The 21,699-nt window shown below is 42.0% G+C and overlaps 1 protein-coding gene across 3 annotated transcripts in view; it reads right to left on the reverse strand.

Annotated features, from left to right (window-relative positions):
• The window catches only part of dab2ipa (DAB2 interacting protein a), a 128,244-nt gene that overhangs the window by 102,739 nt on the left and 3,806 nt on the right, over positions 1-21,699 (reverse strand). Inside the window, exon 1 of one of the 3 annotated variants that reach the window (XM_029717780.1) lies at positions 20,315-20,507. The exons of the other annotated variants lie outside the window; for them this stretch is intronic. Coding sequence (XP_029573640.1) covers positions 20,315-20,354 — 40 coding nt within the window. The 5' untranslated portion in view covers positions 20,355-20,507. Of the gene's footprint in view, positions 1-20,314; positions 20,508-21,699 lie in introns of those variants that run through there. 3 annotated transcript variants of the gene reach the window in all.

Consider the following 21,699-nt stretch of genomic DNA (forward strand, 5'->3'; position numbering starts at 1 on the left):
TGAGGAAAATAAGAACAATCCGAAATTTCTTTTTGATACTGTCGCAAAGTTAACTAGAGGATGGCTTTCACTTCAGCAGTAATGAATTCATGAACTTCCTTGAGGAAAAGATCATGATCATTAGAAAGCAAATTACGGACTCCTCTTTAAAGCTCCGTTGTCCTGAGTCTGTACAACTCTGCCAGGACCTTGGATTAAGGGAGACACTCAAGTGTTTTAGTACTATATCTCTTGACACAATGATGAAAATAATCATGGCCTCTAAACCTTCCAAGCTGCATACTGGACCCTATCCCAACTAAACTACTGGAAGAGCTGCTTCCTGTGCTTGGCCCTCCTATGTTGAACATAATAAACGGCTCTCTATCCACCGGATGTGTACCAAACTCACTAAAAGTGGCAGTAATAAAGCCTCTCTTGAAAAAGCCAAATCTTGACCCAGAAATTATAAAAAACTATTGGCCTATATCGAATCTTCCATTCCTCTCAAAAAAATGTTGAAAAAGCTGTTGCGCAGCAACTCACTGCCTTCCTGAAGACAAATAATGTATACGAAACGCTTCAGTCTGGTTTTAGACCCCATCATAGCACTGAGACTGCACTTGTGAAGGTGGTAAATGCCCTTTGAATGACGTCAGACCGAGGCTCTGCATCTGTCCTCGTGCTCCTAGATCTTAGTGCTGCTTTTGATACCATCGATCACCACATTCTTGGAGAGATTGGAAACCCAAATTGGTCTACATGGACAAGTTCTGGCCTGGTTTAGATCTTATCTGTCGGAAAGATACCAGTTCGTCTCTGTGAATGGTTTGTCCTCTGACAAAATCAACTGTAAATTTCGGTGTTCCTCAAGGTTCCATTTTAGGACCACAATTGTTTTCACTATATATTTTACCTCTTGGGGATGTCATTCGAAAACATGTTACATTTCACTGCTATGCAGATGACACACAGCTGTACATTTCAATGAAACATGGTGAAGCCCCAAAATTGCCCTCGCTAGAAGCCTGTGTTTCAGACATAAGGAAGTGGATGGCTGTAAACTTTCTACTTTTAAACTCGGACAAAACAGAGATGCTTGTTCTAGGTCCCAAGAAACAAAGAGATCTTCTGTTGAATCTGACAATTAATCTGGATGGTTGTACAGTCGTCTCAAATAAAACTGTGAAGGACCTCGGCGTTACTCTGGACCCTGATCTCTCTTTTGATGAACATATCAAGACTGTTTCAAGGACAGCTTTTTTCCCCATCTACGTAACATTGCAAAAATCTGAAACTTTCTGTCCAAAAATGATGCAGAAAAATTAATCCACGCTTTTGTTACTTCTAGGTTGGACTATTGCAATGCTCTACTTTCCGGCTACCCGGATAAAGCACTAAATAAACTTCAGTTAGTGCTAAATATGGCTGCTAGAATCCTGACTAGAACCAAAAAAATGTATCATATTACTCCAGTGCTAGCCTCCCTACACTGGCTTCCTGTTAAGGCAAGGGCTGATTTCAAGGTTTTACTGCTAACCTACAAAGCATTACATGGGCTTGCTCCTACCTATCTTTCTGATTTGGTCCTGCCGTACATACCTACACGTACGCTACGGTCACAAGACGCGGGCCTCCTAATTGTCCCTAGAATTTCTAAGCAAACAGCTGGAGGCAGGGCTTTCTCCTATAGAGCTCAATTTTTATGGAATGGTCTGCCTACCCATGTGAGAGACGCAGACTCAAGTCTCAACCTTTAAGTCTTTACTGAAGACTCATCTCTTCAGTAGGTCCTATGATTAAGTGTAATCTGGCCCAGGGGTGTGAAGGTAAACGGAAAGGCTGGAGCAACGAACCGCCCTTGCTGTCTCTGCCTGGCCGGTTCCCCTCTCTCCACTCGGATTCTCTGCCTCTAACCCTATTACAGGGACTGAGTCACTGGCTTAGTGGTGTTCTTCCATGCCGTCCCTAGGAAGGGTGCATCACTTGAGTGGGTTGAGTCACTGACGTGATCTTCCTGTCTGTGTTGGTGCCCCCCCTGGGTTCTGCCGTGACGGAGATCTTTGTGGGCTATACTCGGCCTCGTCTCAGGATGTTAAGTTGGTGGTTGGAGATATCCCTCCAGTGGTGTGGGGGCTGTGCTTTGGCAAAGTGGGTGGGGTTATATCCTACCTGTTTGGCCCTGTCCGGGGGTTTCATCGGATGGGGCCACAATTTCTCCTGACCCCTCCTGTCTCAGCCTCCAGTATTTATGCTGCAGTAGTTTGTGTCGGCGGGCTGGGGTCAGTCTGTTACATCTGGAGTATTTCTCTTGTCTTATCCGGTGTCCTGTGTGAATTTAAGTATGCTCTCTCGAATTCTCTCTCTCGGAGGACCTGAGCCCTAGGACCATGCCTCAGGACTACCTGGCATGATGACTCCTTGCTGTCCCCAGTCCACCTTGCCGTGCTGCTGCTCCAGTTCCAACTGTTCGGCCTGCGGCTATGGAACCCTGACCTGTTCACCGGACGTGCTACCTGTCCCAGACCTGCTGTAACCTTGACCTGTTCACCGGACGTGCTACCTGTCCCAGACCTGCTGTAACCTTGACCTGTTCACCGGACGTGCTACCTGTCCCAGACCTGCTGTTTTCAACTCTCTAGAGACAGCAGGAGCGGTAGAGATACTCTCAAAGATCGGCTATGAAAAAGCCAATTGACACTTACTCTTCAGTTTCTGACTTGTTGCACCCTCGACAACTACTATGATTATTATTATTTGACCATGCTGGTCATTTATGAACATTTGAACATCTTGGCCATGTGCTGTTATAATCTCCACCCAGAAGAGGACTGGCCACCCCTCATAGCCTGGTTCCTTTAGGTTTCTTCGTAGGTTTTGGCCTTTCTAGGGAGTTTTTCCTAGCCACCGTGCTTTTACACCTGCATTGCTTGCTGTTTGGGGTTTTAGGCTGGGTTTCTGTACAGCACTTTGAGATATCAGCTGATGTAAGAAGGGCTATATAAATACATTTGATTTGTTTGACAAATCAAAATGATCGCACTCATTTTGTCCACAATAATCTCATCATGTAGGTAGCCTACTCACACTTTATCTGTTAGCTAGAGGGCACGTTTCAAAACCAGAGTGAGCACATTCACTATATAAACGCACATTTCTTCCTGACAAAACCATCAGTAGAGTGAAAATGTGATGGGAACCCATTTAACGTAACTTAAAAAAAAAAAATTCAGTAGATGAGAATTTAACCGCAAAAGTTAGTTGGATGTTCACCACGTCAGCACGCACAGCCTTTTATCCACAACAAGTCCAATTAATGGGAAGCGGTGGGAAAATGCACAATTGTTTTTATGCAGATTTTAGAATAGTCACATGAAAATCTGTCGCCAATTGGATGGAAACCTAGCTAATATTCTAGATAGACGGTATTGTGATTACCAGACGAGTGACGTGGCCGACTGTTCCCGATTCAGGGCTTTCACACAACAGGAGGCCAACATACAAAGCCCTGCCAGCGGTATTCTAAGGATTTATGAACACCTCTGCACAGGACGTCTACGGAGTCATGCAAGGGCAGAGATTATTGTGATTATGAAGACTCCCTCAGGGCACAGTGTGGAATGGGGATTAAGCTAAACATAGTAAAGGGATGGACACAATTTGTGCGGCTGGTAACCTGTATATCACCTCAGTATGTGTAAGCATTGAAAATGGATCCACAGGATTGTGGATGTCTCTAAGCAGGTTTCCATCCAACCTTTTTATGTGAGTAAAGTACATGTCGGATATAAAAAATTTAAGTCACGACAGGCCTGATGGAAATGGCAAATGTTAGTCAACTTTCCAGATGTCGACAAAACTAAATACGCTAGACGAGGTGGGATCTCTTTGCGTCAGTAAAATGAATTATCCAAGAAATGGCGGAGGAAACGCATTTATGCACAAATATTGATATAATAATCATATTGCACACACAATAACCATCATATCGCACAAGCACAGCCTTTTATCCGCAACAAGTCAATTTGATGGAAACTGGTGGGGAAATGCGCATATTGTTTTATGCAGATTTTAGAATATTCATGAAAATCTGTCGCCAGTTGGATGGAAACCTAGCTAATATGCTAGATTTAGAGATTAAGTCAATAATCTCAGTGGGTCACGGTATTGTGATTACCAGACGAGCGACGTGGCCGACTGATCCCGATTCAGGGCTTTCACACAACAGGAAGCCAACATACTAAGCCCTGCCAGCGGTATTCTAACAGGTGTTCTGTACAGTACTCCACTTGTATTATACCATGCAGGTTTTATGAACACCTCTGCACAGGACATCTACTGAGTCATGCAAGGGCAGAGATCACTGTTACTCAGGGGCGGAAATCCCGGGGGGGACGGGGAGGGACACGACCCCCCCCATCCTGGGAAAAATATGATTTGTCCCCCCCAATATATCACTGAAACATAACTATGTAATTTAAATAATATTAATAATACGCAATGAAAGCAATTGTGCTGATTATAGACACTTAATAGCGCGTTTTTAAGTTTCAAAAGATTGCGACCCCCCCACCCTTTGCCTCACAATGGTTTGATCCACTGCCAGTTCCTTAGTTGGCAAGGTAACAGAGGGGTCGTATCTACTGTCTGAAAGGCACTCAATGAACGTAACTGACGTGAGGTTAATCTAGTCAATCGCGCACACACACTAGCTGAATATGAAGAGCTAGCGCACAAATATTAACTATTAAGCTAGCTAGTACCTATTCCATTTATGTGGCGTTGTCAAAGATGGAATCTTTGCTATCGTCAATTTATTCCAAGATCAGAAGGCAGATGATGTAAGTTAGTGCTTCAAAGTCCCTGTGATAAGGTTAGCGATAAACTGAAGTCCAAACTGAACAGAACTACACTCTCTTCTACCATTGTCTTAAATATATTTAATGGTCTCGTTGCAAAAGCTAAATTGTCGCAAGGGAACTTTTATTTATTTATTTTATTTCACCTTTATTTAACCCGGGTAGCAAAGATTATAGCAAAACACCACTGAAACTCAATTGGTGCTCGCTAGCTTTGTAAATTCAGCTATTGTTGTGTTGGAAGCCAGCCAATATGAAACAAACTATTAAAATTACAAAAAGGTTGCAGCATATGTTGTGTAAATGGTGAACTCATACAGCTGTCAACTCTTGTCATTTTAATCCGTTTCACATTTGCTAGCTACCTTTTAGATCGAAGCCCAAATAGAATGATAGAAGATGATAGAAGCCCATCTCCTACTGTAAATAACCTACACACTGTGTGTGTGTGTAGCCAGCCAGCCAGCCAGCCAGCCAGGTAGAAAAATGGCAGAAAAATAAAAGACGGACATCAGAGTATTTTTCAATACACCAAAACACTTATAAGAACCCTAGTAGCCTAATATCTCAAAGACTAGTTGATAAAATGTTCATAAGAAAGAAATGAAATTCTAATGGAAATGTTTCACAATGATGTCATTAGGCAGAGCAGGCAACAGATGGCACACAGACAGCAGAGTTGGGGACAGATATGCAGGGATAGACTGGCAGAGACAGGGAGTCTCAGGTAAGTTTGTTGAGTCTTTGTTTGGCAACATTATGAAAGGTTCTCAATTTTTTTGACTTGTAAAATAGGAACATAATTGGAAAATGCCATTGATACCCCCACTCTCAACTTTAACAAATCTTAGTTCAGTCACCAGTGGTATTGCTGTTGTGATTAGTTGTGTAGTTTTGGGTACCGGTAGTTAGGAGTACGGCAAACACCTTATTTCTTTGGTTCCTCAATATACATTTACCATATTACAATGTAGGCTGTGTGTTACAGCACTACTTTTGGTGTCCCCCTCAGGAATTACTCTTGAGAAAATGTCATGTAATTGTCCCCTCCAAAGTTGATATCAGATTTTCGCCCCTGCTGTTACTATGAAGATTCTCTGTGAAACAAAGACTTCATGTCATGAGAGAGAAGAGCATGTATCTTGAACACCCTCTTAGGTCCTGTGACAACCACAAAGAGCAGGTCAGAACTTGCCCAAGAAAAAAACACTTTAATTTCCTGTTTCCAGCATAATCTGATGATGAACACGACCCATGTTTCCAATCCATGGGACAGGCTATGTTCATGCAGCCTCCGATCAACACAGTCGTAAGATAGTGTTGCTATAAGAAAGTTAAATCTGAGACAGACAGTGGTTTTCCGGATTGGAAACACTGAATAACTTCAAGACAATTTTCTCTGAATTAGCCCAACTGTCTCAAAGTAGAATTACATTGTGCTGAGTGCTGATGGTTTTGTTGTTGCTACAAACTGCCTCATTCTAATTAGGCTGCAGACTTCATCAAAACAGAGGAGAAACAATAACAATCATGTCTGTGCATTTTCTTTACATCAATCAACGTTTAATAAAAATACATTTTTTAATCTGAACAAAATGTTTGAGTGCCTAAGAGTATTTAATCATTTTTCCTCAATCCCTCCCCCCTTGACAATGTCAGCTGCCAAAACAACTCATAGTAAAAACATAATTTCAATTAAGATAACTTGGTTTACTTTCCCCAAGTGATTTAAAACACATCCAGTCAATGTGTTTGTGTCTGTAAAAGAACAGGGTCCAGAAAACACACTGGTATGCTGTTTTGTCAGCGTTCAAATCCACTTCCCACAACAGTCTGAGCAAACAGATCTTTAAAAAAAACATCTGGGAGAAGTTTGGGCTGACCCAATTCCACCCCAGACACTCCTGTCAGAGACAACTTTGGCTAAAAACTATTTAAAAAAAAGTCACAAGTAATGCCTTCATATAGGCCTATATACACAAAAGTATGTGGACACCCACTCAAATTAGTGGATTCTGCCATTTCAGCCACATATGTTGCTGACAGGTGTATAAAATCGAACACACAGTCATGGAATTTCCATAGACAAAGATTGGCAGTTGAATGGCCTTACTGAAGAGCTCAGTGACTTTCAACATGGCACCATCATAGGATGTCAGTTCGTCAAATTTCTGCCCTGCTAGTAGAGGTCGACCGATTATGATTTTTCAATGCTGATACCGATACTTATTATTGGAGGACCAAAAAAAGCCGATATCGATTAAAATCAGCCAATTTTTATATATATGTAATAAATGACAATTACAACAATACTGAATGAACACTTATTTTAACTTAACATAATACATAAAAAAAATATATTTAGTCTCAAATAAATAATGAAACATGTTCAATTCGGTTTAAATAATGCTAAAACACAGTGTTGGAGAAGAAAGTAAAAGTGCAATATGTGCCATGTAAAAAAGCTAACATTTAAGTTCCTTGCTCAGAACATATGAAAGCTGGGGGTTCCTTTTAACACGAGTCTTCAATATTCCCAGTTAAGAAGTTTTAGGATGTAGTTATTATAGAAATTATAGGACTATTTCTCTATACCATTTGTATTTCATATACCTTTGACTATTGGATGTTCTTAAAGGCGCTATAGTATTGCCAGCCTAATCTCAGGAGTTGATAGGCTTGAAGTCATAAACAGCGCTGTGCTTCAAGCATTGCGAAGAGCTGCTGGCAAATGCAGGAAAGTGCTGTTTGAATGTATGCTTACGAGCCTGCTGCTGCCTACCACCGGTCAGTCAGACTGCTCTATCAAATATCAAATCAGACTTAATTATAATAAACACACAGAAATACGAGCCTTAGGTCATTAATAATGGTCAAATCCATAAACTATAATTTCGAAATCAAAACGTTTATTCTTTCAGTGAAATACGAAACCGTTCCGTATTTTTTTGAACGGGTGGCATCCTTAAGTCTAAATATTGCTGTTACATTGCACAACCTTCAATGTTATGTCATAATTATGTAAAATTCTGGCAGATTAATTAAGGTCTTTGTTAGGAAGAAATGGTCTTCACACAGTTCACAACGAGCCAGGCGGCCCAAACTGCTGCATATACCCTGACTCTGCTTGCACAGAACGGAAGTGAAGCGACACAATTTCCCTAGTTAAAAGAAATTCATGTCAGCAGGCAATATTAACTAAATATGCTTGTGTATTGATTTTAAGAAAGGCATTGATGTTTATGGTTAAGTACATTGGTGCAACGACAGGGCTTTTTTCGCGAATGCGCTTGTTAAATCATCACCCGTAGTAGGCTGTAATTTGATGATAATTGATTATATGCAACGCAGGACAAGCTAGTTAAACTAGTAATATCATCAACCATGTGTAATTAACGAGTGATTATGTTTAGATTGATTGTTTTTCATAAGTTTAATGCTAGCTAGCAACTTACCTTGGCTCCTTGCTGCACTCCTGTAACAGGTGGTCAGCCTGCCACGCAGTCTCCTCGTGGAGTGCAATGTAATCGGCGTTACCGATTGTTATGAAAACTTGAAAATCGGCCCTAATTAAATCGGCCATGCCAATTAAATTGGTCGACCTCTACCTGCTAGAGCTGCCCCGGTCAACAGTAAGTGCTGTTATTGTGAAGTGGAAACATCTAGGAGCAACAGCAGCTCAGCCGCGAAGTGGTAGGCCACACAAGCTCACAGAATGGGATCATGAGTACTGAAGCGCGTAAAGAAATCCTCTGTTCTCGGTTGCAACACTCACTACCAAGTTCCAAACTGCCTCTGGAAGCAACTTCAGCACCAGAACTGTTCGTCGGGAGCTTCATGAAATGGGTTTCCATGGTCGAGCAGCCACACACAAGCCCAAGTTCACCATGCACAATGCCAAGCGTCGGCTGCAGTGGTGTAAAGCTTGCCGCCATTGGACTCTGAAGCAGTGGAAAAGCGTTCTCTGGAGTGATGAATCACGCTTCACCATCTGGCAGTCTGACAGACGAATCTGGGTTTGGCGGATGCCAGAACGCTACCTGCCCGAATGCATAGTGACAACTGTAAACTTTGGTGGAGCAGGAATAATGGTCTGGGGCTGTTTTTCATGGTTCGGGCTAGGCCCCTTAGTTCCAGTGAAGGGAAATCTTAACTCTACAGCATACAATGACATTCTAGACAATTCTGTGCTTCCAACTTTGTGGCAACAGTTTGGGGAAGGCTCTTTCCTGTTTCAGCATGACAATGCCCCCATGCACAAAGCGAGGTCCATACAGAAATGGTTTGCCGAGATCGTTGTGGAAGAACTTGACTGGCCTGCACAGAGCCCTGACCCCATCAAACACCTTTGGGATGGATTGGAACGCCGACTGTGAGCCAGGCCTAATCGCCCAACATCAGTGCCCAACCTCACTAATTCTCGTGGCTTAATGGAATCAAGTCCCCACAGCAATGTTTCAAAATCTAGTGGAATGCCTTCCCAGAAGAGTGGAGGCTATTATAGCAGCAAAAGGGGGGACCAACTCCATAATAATGCCCATGATTTTGGAATGAGATGTTCGACGAGCAGGTGCCCACATACTTTTGGTCATGTAGTGTATATGTGCAATTATGTGTCCAGGTCTACTGTCTATACATAAGTGCTGCAAAAATACATGTTTATTTGTTGCATGCCTACAGCATTGCATAGATCATTGAGAGACAATTGCTGTCATCGTTCAAACCCGGGACTGCAAAGCGAGGCTCCAGTGATCACAGTCCAGGGTTTCTCTTTGCCTTAATTTCATTTCATTTCTTAGACTAGTGCAACCCACATTCTGTAGCTTTGTAATCTCACAAATATGCATCGCTGAAATAATGTTCCAACAACCTCCAGCCCCTGAAATCTCTGCCATGCTGCAAGCAGTTTAGAGGACACATGAAGCCTTGACGGGGGCAGGTTTCAGCTAGTTGTTTTCCCCCCTTCATAAATGCAATTCATGCCTCTGGAGAGGGTGGTAATACAGCTGTGATAGGATCTAACCCTTTTGGAATCCTAGCCCTCTTAGGCATGTCACATATGCTCAGTCACCCACCCCTCAGTCTGGTCTGCTCCTTCATACAGTACCTAGTGCTGCTCCCTCCCACCTGCGCCCACCCGCTGCCGTGAGAGGCTTCTCTGTGAAAAGCCTGGGGGCTGCGAATTCTCCAATTCTCCACAGCTCTGCTCTTCCAAAAACAAGAGTAATCTCTGGAGCTCTCTCAAATCAGCAGTTCCAAAATCTGTTGTCGTTTAAAGCCGAGGCCAGGCCAGAAATACAGGCAGAGTGTTTCACGCCAGGCTGCGGAAAATGTCTTATGAGCAAGAAACAGAGGTCTGGGTGACCTACTTGAGTTTGCATGCTGTTCCCATCTTTTTTGTAGTCGTGCATATGGCCAATGTGAGATATTGGGTTAAGTCATACAAAATAATATACACAGGCCAGTTTATTAGGTACACCCATCTAGTAGTGGGTCGGACCACCCTTTGCCTCCAGAACAGCCTGAATTCTTTGGGGCATTCTACAAGGTGTCTGGAACGTTCCACAGGGATGTAGGTCCATGCTGACGTGATGGCATCATGCAGTTACTGCAGATTGGACAGCGGTACATTCAAGCTGCGAACCGCCTGTTCCATCTCATCCCAAAGATGCTCTATTGGGTTGAGGTCTGGGGTCTGTGCAGACTGTGCAGACTGTGCTTGCCACTCAAGTAAACTGAACGCGCGGTCATATTCCAGGCAATGTTTTTCCACTCTTCAATTGTCCTCAAATGTTGGTGATCGCGTGCCCACTGGAGCCGCTTCTTCTTGTTTCTAGCTGATAGGAGTGGAACCCGGTGTGGTCATCTGATGCAATAGCCCATCCGTGACAAGGATCAACGAGGTGTGCGTTCCAAGATGCCGTTCTGCACACCACTGTTGTACCGCCATTATTTGTTGGTTGGTTGCCCGCCTGTTAGCTTACACAATTCTTGCCATTGTCCTTCCAACCTCTCTCATCAAAGAGCTGTTTTCACCCACAGAACTGCCGCTGACCGGATGTTTTTTGTTTGACACACCATTCTCGGTAAACCCTTGATACTGGTGCGTGAAAAGCCCAGGGGGGAAGCCGTTTCTGAGGTACCGACGATTATACTACGCTCAAAGTCACTTAGGTCACTTGTTTTGCCCATTCTAACGTTCAATCGAACAGTAACTGATTGCCTCACTGACTGTCTGCCTGCGTTATATAAAAAGCCATGGCCATGTGACTCGCTGTCTGTAGGAGCGATCAATTTTCGTGACCGGGGTGGTGTACCTAACTGTCCGGTGAGTGTATATACATATACACAATACATGCAGTAGAAATGAACTCTTAGAACACCAAACATAGCATTGGCCTACCCTCAAAACCTTCACTGTTGGCTTTCAAATCCCAGTTTTGGTTGTGGAGAAGCTTCTACTTGAGACTGGTCCTCACCACTACAGTGAAGGATATCTTTATACTCAAAGATAACTAGTGATACCAGATAAAGGATTGTTCTAAACACCCTAAATCAGCTTATTACTCCACCCAGCTCTGGCCAACAAAAACTTTGCCAAAACTTCAGTGCTAATTCCAGGTCTTGTGCTCTGCATTGGCTTTCATCGAGAGCTGGGCGATAAAGGGAAAACATCCATATCACCATAAATGGACCCAATTATCACAATAACGATCAATCTAAGGATAAATTAATAACATGAATGTGCACGAGTTACAAAAAATAAATAAATACAGTACCAGTCAAAAATTTGACTGGCACTTTATATATATGAAGCTGACTGAGAGAATTCCACGAGTGTGCAAAGCTGTCATCAAGGAAAAGTGTGGCTACTTTGAAGAATCTCAAATATAAAATATATTTTCTTGGTTACTAAATGATTCCATAGTTTGATGTCTAGACTATTTTTCTACAAAATGTAGAAAAACAGTAAAAATAAAGAAAAAAACCTTAAATGTGTATGTGTGTCCAAACTTTTGACTAGTACTTTTTATTTCACCTTTATTTAACCAGGTAGGCTAGTTGAGAACAAGTTCTCATTTACAACCGTGACCTGGCCAAGATGAAGCAAAGCAGTGCGACACAAACACAGAGTTACACATGGAATAAACAAAAATAAAGTATATTGTGTTATTGACTGTTTCTCTATGTACAGTGTGTGCAAATGAGGTAAGATAAGGGAAGTAAGGCAATAAATAGGCCAAAGTGGCGAAATAATTACAATTTAAACACTGGAGTGATAGATGTGCAGAAGATGAATGTGCAAGTAGAGATACTGGGGTCAATGGAGCAAAAAATATAAATAACAGTATGGGGGTGAGGTAGTTGGATGGATTATTTACAGATGGGCTATGTACAGGTGCAGTGATCTGTGAGTTGCTCGGACAGCTGGTGCTTAAAGTTAGTGAGGGAGATAAGTCTCCAGCTTCAATGATTTTTGCAGTTCGTTCCAGTCATCGGCAGCAGAGAACTGTAAGGAAAGACGGCCAAACAAGGAATTGGCTATGGGGGTGACCAGTGAAATATTCCGTGCTGGAGCCCGTGCTACGGGCGGTTGCTGCTATGGTGACCAGTAAGCTGAGATAAGGCGGGGCTTTACCTAGCAAAGACTTATAGATGACCTGGAGCCAGTGGGTTTGGTGATGAATATGAAGCGAGGGCCAACCAACGAGAGCATACAAGTCACAGTGGTGGGTAGTATATAGGGCTTTGGTGTCAAAACGGATGGCACTGTGATCGACTGTATCCAATTTGCTGAGTAGTGTTGGAGGCTATTTTGTAAATGACATCTCCTTAGTCAAGGATCGGCAGGATAGTCAGTTTTACGAGGGTGTTTGGCACCATGAGTGAAGGATCCTTTGTTGCGAAATAGGAAGCCGATTCTAGATTTAATTTTGGATTGGAGATGCTTAATGTGAGTCTGGAAGGAGAGTTACAGTCTAACCAGATACCTAGGTATTTATCTGTGCAGCTGATTATGATGTCGTTTAGGACCTTGAGCGTGGCTGAGGTGCACCCATGACCAGCTCGGAAACCAGATTGCATAGTGGAGAAGGTACGGTGGGTTTTGAAATGGTCGGTGATCTGTTTGTTAACTTGGCTTTCGAAGACCTTAGAAAGGCAGGGTAGAATAGATATAGGTCTGTAACAGTTTGGATCTAGAGTGTCTCCCCTTTGAAGAGGGGGATGACCGTGGCAGCGTTCCAATCTTTGGGGATCTCAGATGATACGAAAGAGAAGTTGAACAGGCTAGTAATAGGGGTTGCAACAATTTCGGCTGATCATTTTAGAAAGAGAGGGTCCAGATTGTCTAACCCTGCTGATTTGTAGGGGTCCAGATTTTGCAGCTCTTTCAGAAAATCAGCTATCTGGATTTGGGTGAAGGAGAAATGGGTGAGGCTTGGAGACCAGGGTAGGGGTGGCCAGGTGGAAAGCATGGCCAGCCGTAGAAAAACGCTTATTGCAATTCTCAATTATTGTGGATTTATCGGTGGTGACAGTGTTTCCTAGCCTTAGTGGAGTGGGCAGCTGGGAGGAGGTGCTCTTATTCTCCATGGACTTTAGTGTCCCAGAACTTTTTAGAGGTTGTGCTGCAGGATGCAAATTTCTGTTTGAAAAAGCTAGTCTTTGCTTTCCTAACTGCCTGTGTATATTGGTTCCTAACTTCCCTGAAAAGTTGCATATCGCGGGGGCTATTCGATGCTAATGCCGTACGCCACAGGATGTTTTTGTGCTGGTCAAGGACAGTCAGGTCTGGAGTGAACCACAAGCTATATCTGTTCCTGGTTCAAAAAAAATTTAATGGGGCATGCTTATTTAAGATTGTGAGAAAAGTACTTTTAAAAGAATAACCAGGCATCTTCTACTGACGGAATGAAGTCAATATCCTTCCAGGATACCTGGACCAGGTCGATTAGAAAGGCCTGCTGCCTGAAGTGTTTCAGGGAGCGTTTGACAGTGATGAGTGGTGGTTGTTTGACCGCAGACCCATTACGGACGCAAGCAATGAGGCAGTGATCGCTGAGATCCTGGTTGAAGACAGCAAAGGTGTATTTGGAGGGCAGGTTGGTTAGGATGATATCTATGAGGGTGCCTGTGTTTACGGATTTGGGGATGTACCTGGTAGGTTCATTGATAATTTGTGTGAGATTGAGGGCATCAAGCTTAGATTGTAGGATGGCCGGGGTGTTAAGCATGTCCCAGTTTAGGTCACCTAACAGCACGAGCTCTGAAGATAGATGGGGGGCAATCAATTCACATATGGTGTCCTGGGCACAGCTGGGGGCAGAAGGTGGTCTATAGCAAGCAGCAACAGTAAGAGACTTGTTTCTGGAAAGGTGGATTTTTAAATGTAGAAGTTCAAATTGTTTGGGTACAGACATGGATAGTAAGACAGAACTGTAAAATCTCTGCAGTATATTGCAACACTGCCCCCTTTGGCAATTCTATCTTGTCAGAAAATGTTATAGTTAGGGATGGAAATTTCAGGGTTTTTGGTGGCCTTCCTAAGCCAGGAATAAGACACAGCTAGGGCATCTGGGTTGGCAGAGTTTACTAAAGCAGTGAATAAAACAAACTTTGGGAGTAGGCTTCTAATGTTAACATGCATGAAACCAAGGCTTTTACGGTTACTGTAGCCAAAGATTATGGTTCCTACCCTTGTCACAATAACTCCTCCCTGGCATTTTAATTCGATGTCATGTCAAACAACACTGCATTCAAAGTGCCCACTATTTTATTATAACTATATAATTAGAATGATTATTCTATTTCCAAGATTCCAAAAGTTCATCCAAGTGTTTTGCTCTAAAATCACAAGTTAAATTGCAAAATTTGGTTAAAAATAAGGCTTAGATTGTTTGCCCATATCATGCAGCCCTACGTGGCAGTGTGGAAATGATCTCAAATGAGTGCAGGAAAAGCAGAAATGGATGGAAATGCAGGAAATTATTTTAGGTTGAAGTTGAGTTGAACAGTATAAAACAATCGGAATGGAGAAAGACCCATTGAAATAACTTAGAATGTATGTGTTGCCACCCTAGGGTCACGCACTGCTCATAAAGCACATTTAAAACTTGTATTATTCAAAAACATAAAAAGGCCGTCATACCGTCAATTTTTTTATGTGATATGACATTTTGCCCATATCGCCCAGCCCTAAGACTTAGGCTACAACATTTCAAACTTCACATTCCTTTAGTAAAGGCTACTTATCATTATTATCCATATGAGTAAAATGTCCTCGATAAATGATTGGTTCGGTCAGTATCGATAATTTGCTGTTTATTGTCCCAGCTCTACTTTCATCAGGATTAGCAATCCTATCATTAGCATGCTGACTGTGTCTATATGTAAAGATTAGGATTGCAACGTTTCAGAAAGATCCAGAGAACTGGGAATGTTTTCCGGAATTTTACAACCTTAGTAAAGATTGAGATTGTTATAATTTATCATCCAAGCGACATTGTTTGAGCACATAGAGGATTCTAGGAGTGAGTGAGCGTGGCAAAAAAATGGAAAGATGGGATTCCCTCTGGAGAACAGGGTGGGAAAAGTGTACAGAAATAATGTCCTGATGGAAAGATAATAAGCAGTGTTGTGTACATTCTCTCTAGATGGACCTTCTCAATCCAGTTGGTGGTAAACTGGTAAGGAACTGTTGTTTCTGCAGGCAGTGTGACTCTGAGCCATTGTACATTGACGAGAGCAGTCTAGAGACACAAAATGCAATCACTAGACAAGGTGTACAGCATCCAACTAGGTCTGAAATACTTTTACGCCAAACATTCTTCACAACACAGCACAATGCAAACAGCAAAAACACAACACAAAAACCATCCTCATGCTACATGGTTTCAGTCAAGTTTACGGGCTATTACAGCCCTGCCACATTTCTGTGTCTGTTTTAGTGTATTGGAATGTGATTCCTGATGGAGAATTATACTATTCAAATTCACACCGACTGCTTGCTGACTTAGACGTATACAGTACAACACGTTCTGCCAAAAATAACTTCATTTTGGTGACTTATGGGTGGTGAAGTCCCAACTTGGCATGATTGAAGAGCTACCGGCTAGCATTTCTATACTGGCGTTACCATGGCAGCAAACTAGATTTTTACATCTAGATTGAAAACATACAAATCAACTCAAAATGGTATTGGTCACATGCGCCAAATAGAACAGGGTGTAGACTTTACAGTGAAATGCTTACTTACAAGCCCATTCCCAACAATGCAGAGTTAAAAAAACAAATATTTGCTAAAGGAAAAATAAAATAGTAACACAAAAACAATAAGGAGGCTATATACAAGGAGTACCAGTACTGAGTCAATGTGGAGGGGTACATTCAAAGGCATTGTTGACTCTCTGGAGTTTTGTGATTGGAATGTACAGTACCTGTGGATTGCACTGCAACGTGCGTCCGTCTTCCACAAAGAGCACAAAGCAATGAAGGGACTCCCTGGAGAGATAGTCTCTCTCTCTCTCTCTCAGCAAAAGATCACAGCTGGGAAAGGTGTAAGGATGAGGGAAAACTTCAGACATACTTTTTCCTCACTCCAAAGAGTGACTTTGATCCTTTGCTCTGAAAGCTAAACAGTAAGTTAGAGCCATCCACAATGGCCCAGCCATTTCCCCCTTCTCTCAACTCAAAGAGAGGCCGTCACAAAGTCAAGACTGCCTCTCCGAGGTGTGTCCCTCCCTCTTCCAAGAATAAAGAAAATAATAGAAATGAGGCATTCTTTTGTTCAGGAGCTTTTTGGGTACTGGGTTACAACAATACTCTCTCTCCCTCTTTCTCTCTGTGGCATTCAGGGGAACAAGCACTGCAGAGAGCTACATTCCTGGCTTAGAGTAGCCAATTAGAGGGCACGGTATATAGGGAGTGAGGCTACAGTAGGTAGCTGGAGTCAGAACTGAGAAGGCAGGCTTCACAAGTCTTGTGAATGTATCATATTATCATTAACGTGCGGGAAAAATAAGATGGCTTTGAAAGTATGGCCTTGTTTTGAGATATTTTTTATCTGTGATTTATCTCTGCCATAGCCGGCCGCTGTTTCTTGAACAAGGGTGTCCTTGGCCTACAAAGAGGGGTAATACTGTTCTGAATTCATGCAAAATACTTTCTCTCTCTCTGCTACATGCTGTTCCACTATATGCTGTTCCACTGTATGTTCTCAACTCATTGCTATGAGTCTATCATTGTGTGGTGCACTCCAGCCCATTGGCCTGACTAGCTGTGCAAGACAGAACTTCCTGAGTGGAGGACTATAGAAACAACAGTGAAGATACAGCTGGTTTTTCACAGACAAAGACACTTGTGTGCAGCATGTGAGGTCAGCGAATTGCCCTGGCGTATGACGGCCAGCTGAGCCAAGTTCCTCTCCAAAGGAATTCGGACTTCAAATGTCACAAGCCCACACACTTTAACATGTTTATGTGTATATGTCAAAGATGGAGCATGAGATCTACAGTGAAGGGACATTTGCTTATTGTCTTCTCCTTGGCAGCTCAACATTTAATCACAGTGGCTCAACAGGTGGAGTTTAAAGAATAGAAAAAGAGAACTAGTGTGTCAAATATTTCACACCATTTAGTCAAACCATGTAGCCTAATTTAGTCAACATTTTATCTTTATTTTTTATATATCTGACAACTAAATCAGTTACTCTGCTCTAATACAACTGAGCTGAATAAAGGGACACGTATCATTAAATTGCAAACATTTCATAGAAATGTAAAATCTCTCAAATCAGTACCTTGCTCTCAAGGTGAATTGAAGTGCCAAAGGCAACTGTCATCATGCCGATCAGTAAAACCACTGAAGCACATAGCAGGAGCATTGACAACTGAGCCTTGTTACTAGATTCAAAGACAATTTGATGAGTGACAGCCTCATGTTTCCACCTAAATGACATGGGAAGAGCTGGTGTCAGCTAGCCTTCATGTAAAACATACTTTCACAACTGTACAGTATAAAGTGGATTTCGAAACAAAAACTACCATTGCATAGACTATAAAGGTTACAAATGCATCTTCAACATTTCTCAGTTTAAAGCTAGATTTAATGCACCTACGCAGTTCAACTCCCCAAAAAGTTGAGTCAAAAAGAAGTGCACCATTGTTCTGTCAATCCTCCCAATAAATTCAGAGGCAAACACTTTGCCTTTCAAGAGGGCCAAAATGGACCCATTAAAATGTCATCCACAATCATCAGCTTTTAACTCAAAAGGCATGAGCAAGCCATACCGCTTTTTTAAGGGGAACTGTAAATAATCCAATGCAAATAGACTTTCAATAGATTATTCTCTAACCTATATTAGAGTTATTTGGTTACGAAAATAAGGCGGACACTTAATTGCCAAGATGGCACCGACAGACATGGCAGTTCTGCTCCTAGCTCCTAATTCCACTCATGTACACTGGAGGCATTTTTCAATCTGGAGGGGGGACTCATCCCAAGCAGACAAGTTCTCCCATGCTAGAGGAGATAAAAACAAAATACTGTTTAGCCTACTTGGTAAAATTGAGAAAAAAAAGGACAAGAAAAAACATGGGAGATTTTTAGTAAGCCGCCTTACAACACATTTTATTGTTTATAATTGTTTCAATGACATTTTGAAATCAGCCAACAGTGGTTAGATTATTTGGTTTGAAAGACATACTGTATCTAAATGTTGGCAGTGAATAGGACCATTTTTGTAACTAGGGAGACATCTAAATTGATGAACAAAAGGATGGGGCCCAAGTATAATGCCACTGTGGGATGTTGGGTCTTTCTCCCCAACAGTAGAGTTAAGATCATCCCTCAAACTGCAATAACATGTCCACTATAGGCTATTGCCAATCCATCATCGCAACACAGTAAGAAAATGTTGACTATTTTCATGCTAAAGCAAATTATGTCCAATTTAATAATTATGTCATCAGATTATGCTAACACTTTGTGTTAGATTTAGTCCTACTGCAGGTTGTCTGGAGCATGTCATCCCTTAGTGTAAGAAAAACAAATGGTTCTGGATACTTAAGAGGATGATGAGTAAACACTATGTAAAATTAACTGTTAATATTGATATTTCAGCTCAATATTCATGAATATTTGAGGAGGAATTTCTGATAGTTTTTTTCAGCTGTTAGAGTAGTAGAGGTAAAAAAGGTGTGTACCAGACCAGTACCTTTAGTACTGACAGTGAATCCTGTAAGTGCTAATATCCTTCAATTAATTATTCATCACACCAAAACATTGAATGCTCATAAAGCTAGAAATTCTAAAATATGTATTCAAATGAACCATGGGGCATGTTAAATAGAAAAATAGGCTGATGTCTTCATTCAAACTCTTACGAACTAAAGAATAGTATAAGTAAATGTGTTGATCATATCAGAGCACTGACATGAAGACACTGGCAGTTATGAACAAAGCCCACCTGGCAGTTATGAACAAAGTGTCTAGGTTACTGACTGGTGCATCAGGGCCAGCACAACCTAGACAAGAACCTAGAGGAAGACTGTCTGAGCACCAACACCAGGATGGGTGACTACTCTAATCCATACTCGACTGTGTAGATACTAGATACTGTACTTCAATGAGCTGAACCAACTAGTTGTAGGATTTAACAAGAGAACAGACTATATTTCCAAGGAAATTAAAGTTAGTGTGGTATTCTCATGACAAATTTGAAAATGGCACAGAGCCCAGGCTAATAAAACAGAATAAATCCAAGTCAGCCAAGTGTGGCCGTGGAAATATTCTAAATATTCCAAGTGGATCGCTATTTGAAACAAAGGAGAATTTCTCATCAACAGTACACTGAAAAGTTGTTCTGAAATGTTAAAATAATGTACAAGCTTTTAAGAGAAACAATCTCTGTTGTTTTCTCAAACATCTTAGTGACTCCTACACGTCCTCACACTTGAGCCGATGTGCTGCGCAGTTGTTATTCCTCAGAAGACCCAACACAGGATTTTTATGAGTCATTCAGCCCACAGATTACAGAGTGGAAATCCAGTTACTGCACAGATTGTTTGAATTTATTCTGAGACAGAAAAATACCCCAGACATCACATTCTAAGCAAAAACAGTAAACAGTCCAATCACTTTTTCAACTAACAATCTCTATGGACTAAAACATTCTTCCTAGTGGCTTTCAAATGGACTAAAAGTTCTTCCTAATAAACAGTATTTTGAATACAGTATTAGAACCCACAGGCTTCTGCTCCATCTACTCGAACAAAACATCTGATTCATAGGAATTCCACAAGCAATCTGTCTCCACAGCAAACAACCCCACTTCACCAGAACTCAAATCTGGAACTGAGTGAGAGAGAAGCTCAAAGTGAACAACTGCCAATCTTTATAACCTTAAAGCTCCCTTTGCCACGGGGACAGAAGCAGGCTTCAACAGTTTGTCTGCTTGATTAAAACGTTCTCCTTACCATTGTAGCTCTCTGGTTTGGCCGCGGTGTCCAACTCCATAACTTCACAGCACCGAATGAGGCATACTCCTTTCTGCCAGCCCTGTGCGTGTATGTGCGTGAGGATGTAGAATCGAGTGAGGCTCAGAAACGTATCCTCGTCTCCCGCCTGCCCCAGTGAGTAGCGCTGCCTAGTTTTGCAGGGTCAACTCTGCTGTGTTCTGGCTGCTGCTATGCTACATCTGGCAGCCATTCCAGGACTATGATTGGGTTGAGCTCAACTCAGGGCCTGGCTGCCAGCACTCGCAACTCAGCTCTTAAAGACACAGCATGTTTTTTCTTCTTCTCTCCCTTTTCATCATATGGTCACTAAACAAAACATAGCTCAGAATCCCTCTCACTTCAGTTCTCTGAGATCCTGACCAATGGCCAGTCACCTTCTCCTTTACACAACCAGGTTGCGATGCAGGGGCAACAGAAGCTAGGGGCACAGTAGCTAAGGGGCTGGAGTCCTGCATCGGATCGGATACCCACGGTTCCCGGTGGAATGAAAACATTATTTCAATCTGTGGGTTGGCTCGTGGTTCAGAACCATTACATTGCAGGTCGGAAACATTTTAAATCAAGATAATACACCTTTTTAAAAACCCAGAAGCTTCATGTGTTGCATTGTGTTTTGCGAATTCCATTCTGTGAGCAGCGAGGCAGACTTAAGACATCAGCCACGCTCGCATTGAGAGTGTTTGGAGCTGGGAACTACAGTATCCCTTATTTGTGTGATGCTAAAACGTTATAATTTGTCCACGTGCAAAGCTTATGTTCCCTCTCCCCACATGAGTATATGACACATTGCCAAGCTTACTTTCCCTGGATACATTTTTTTTTACATTTTACATGACATTTATGCTCTACCAACTAAGCTACACGGGACTAGCCTAGCTCACGCAAAAATGTCTAGCATAGGCCTAACCGGAGAAATAAAAAGAAAGGTTATGATAAGGGTATAGGCTACAACAATATAGGGGAAACAGGTGCTGCACAAGTGAAATCCCCAGTTTGTAAGGACAATGACGAGGTAGGCCTATTTGTTTTCGATAATTCAGTTAATTATCAATTAATTATAACATTAATTCAGGCTTTTGTTCATTAGACTACACGCAGGCCATATAAAAAGTGTAAACCGGAGCGGCTGGTAAAAGTTTGAGGAACCTACTAAATAAATGTAGCCTATTTTTGCAGCCTATATTCGATTCTGGGAATGGTTTATTTAAGTTAAGCTATTTGATTATCTAAACAATATTGAAAGGTCTTGTTTTGTTATGTCGGCTACAGGCTTTCATTAGGTAAGAAGTCTAATTAGAAGGCTCTTTCTCTCAAAGCAATTTGAGTGACACATCGCATTATGA

This window comes from Salmo trutta, chromosome 27 (genome assembly GCF_901001165.1).
Source record: "Salmo trutta chromosome 27, fSalTru1.1, whole genome shotgun sequence".
NCBI classification, from domain to species: domain Eukaryota; kingdom Metazoa; phylum Chordata; class Actinopteri; order Salmoniformes; family Salmonidae; genus Salmo; species Salmo trutta.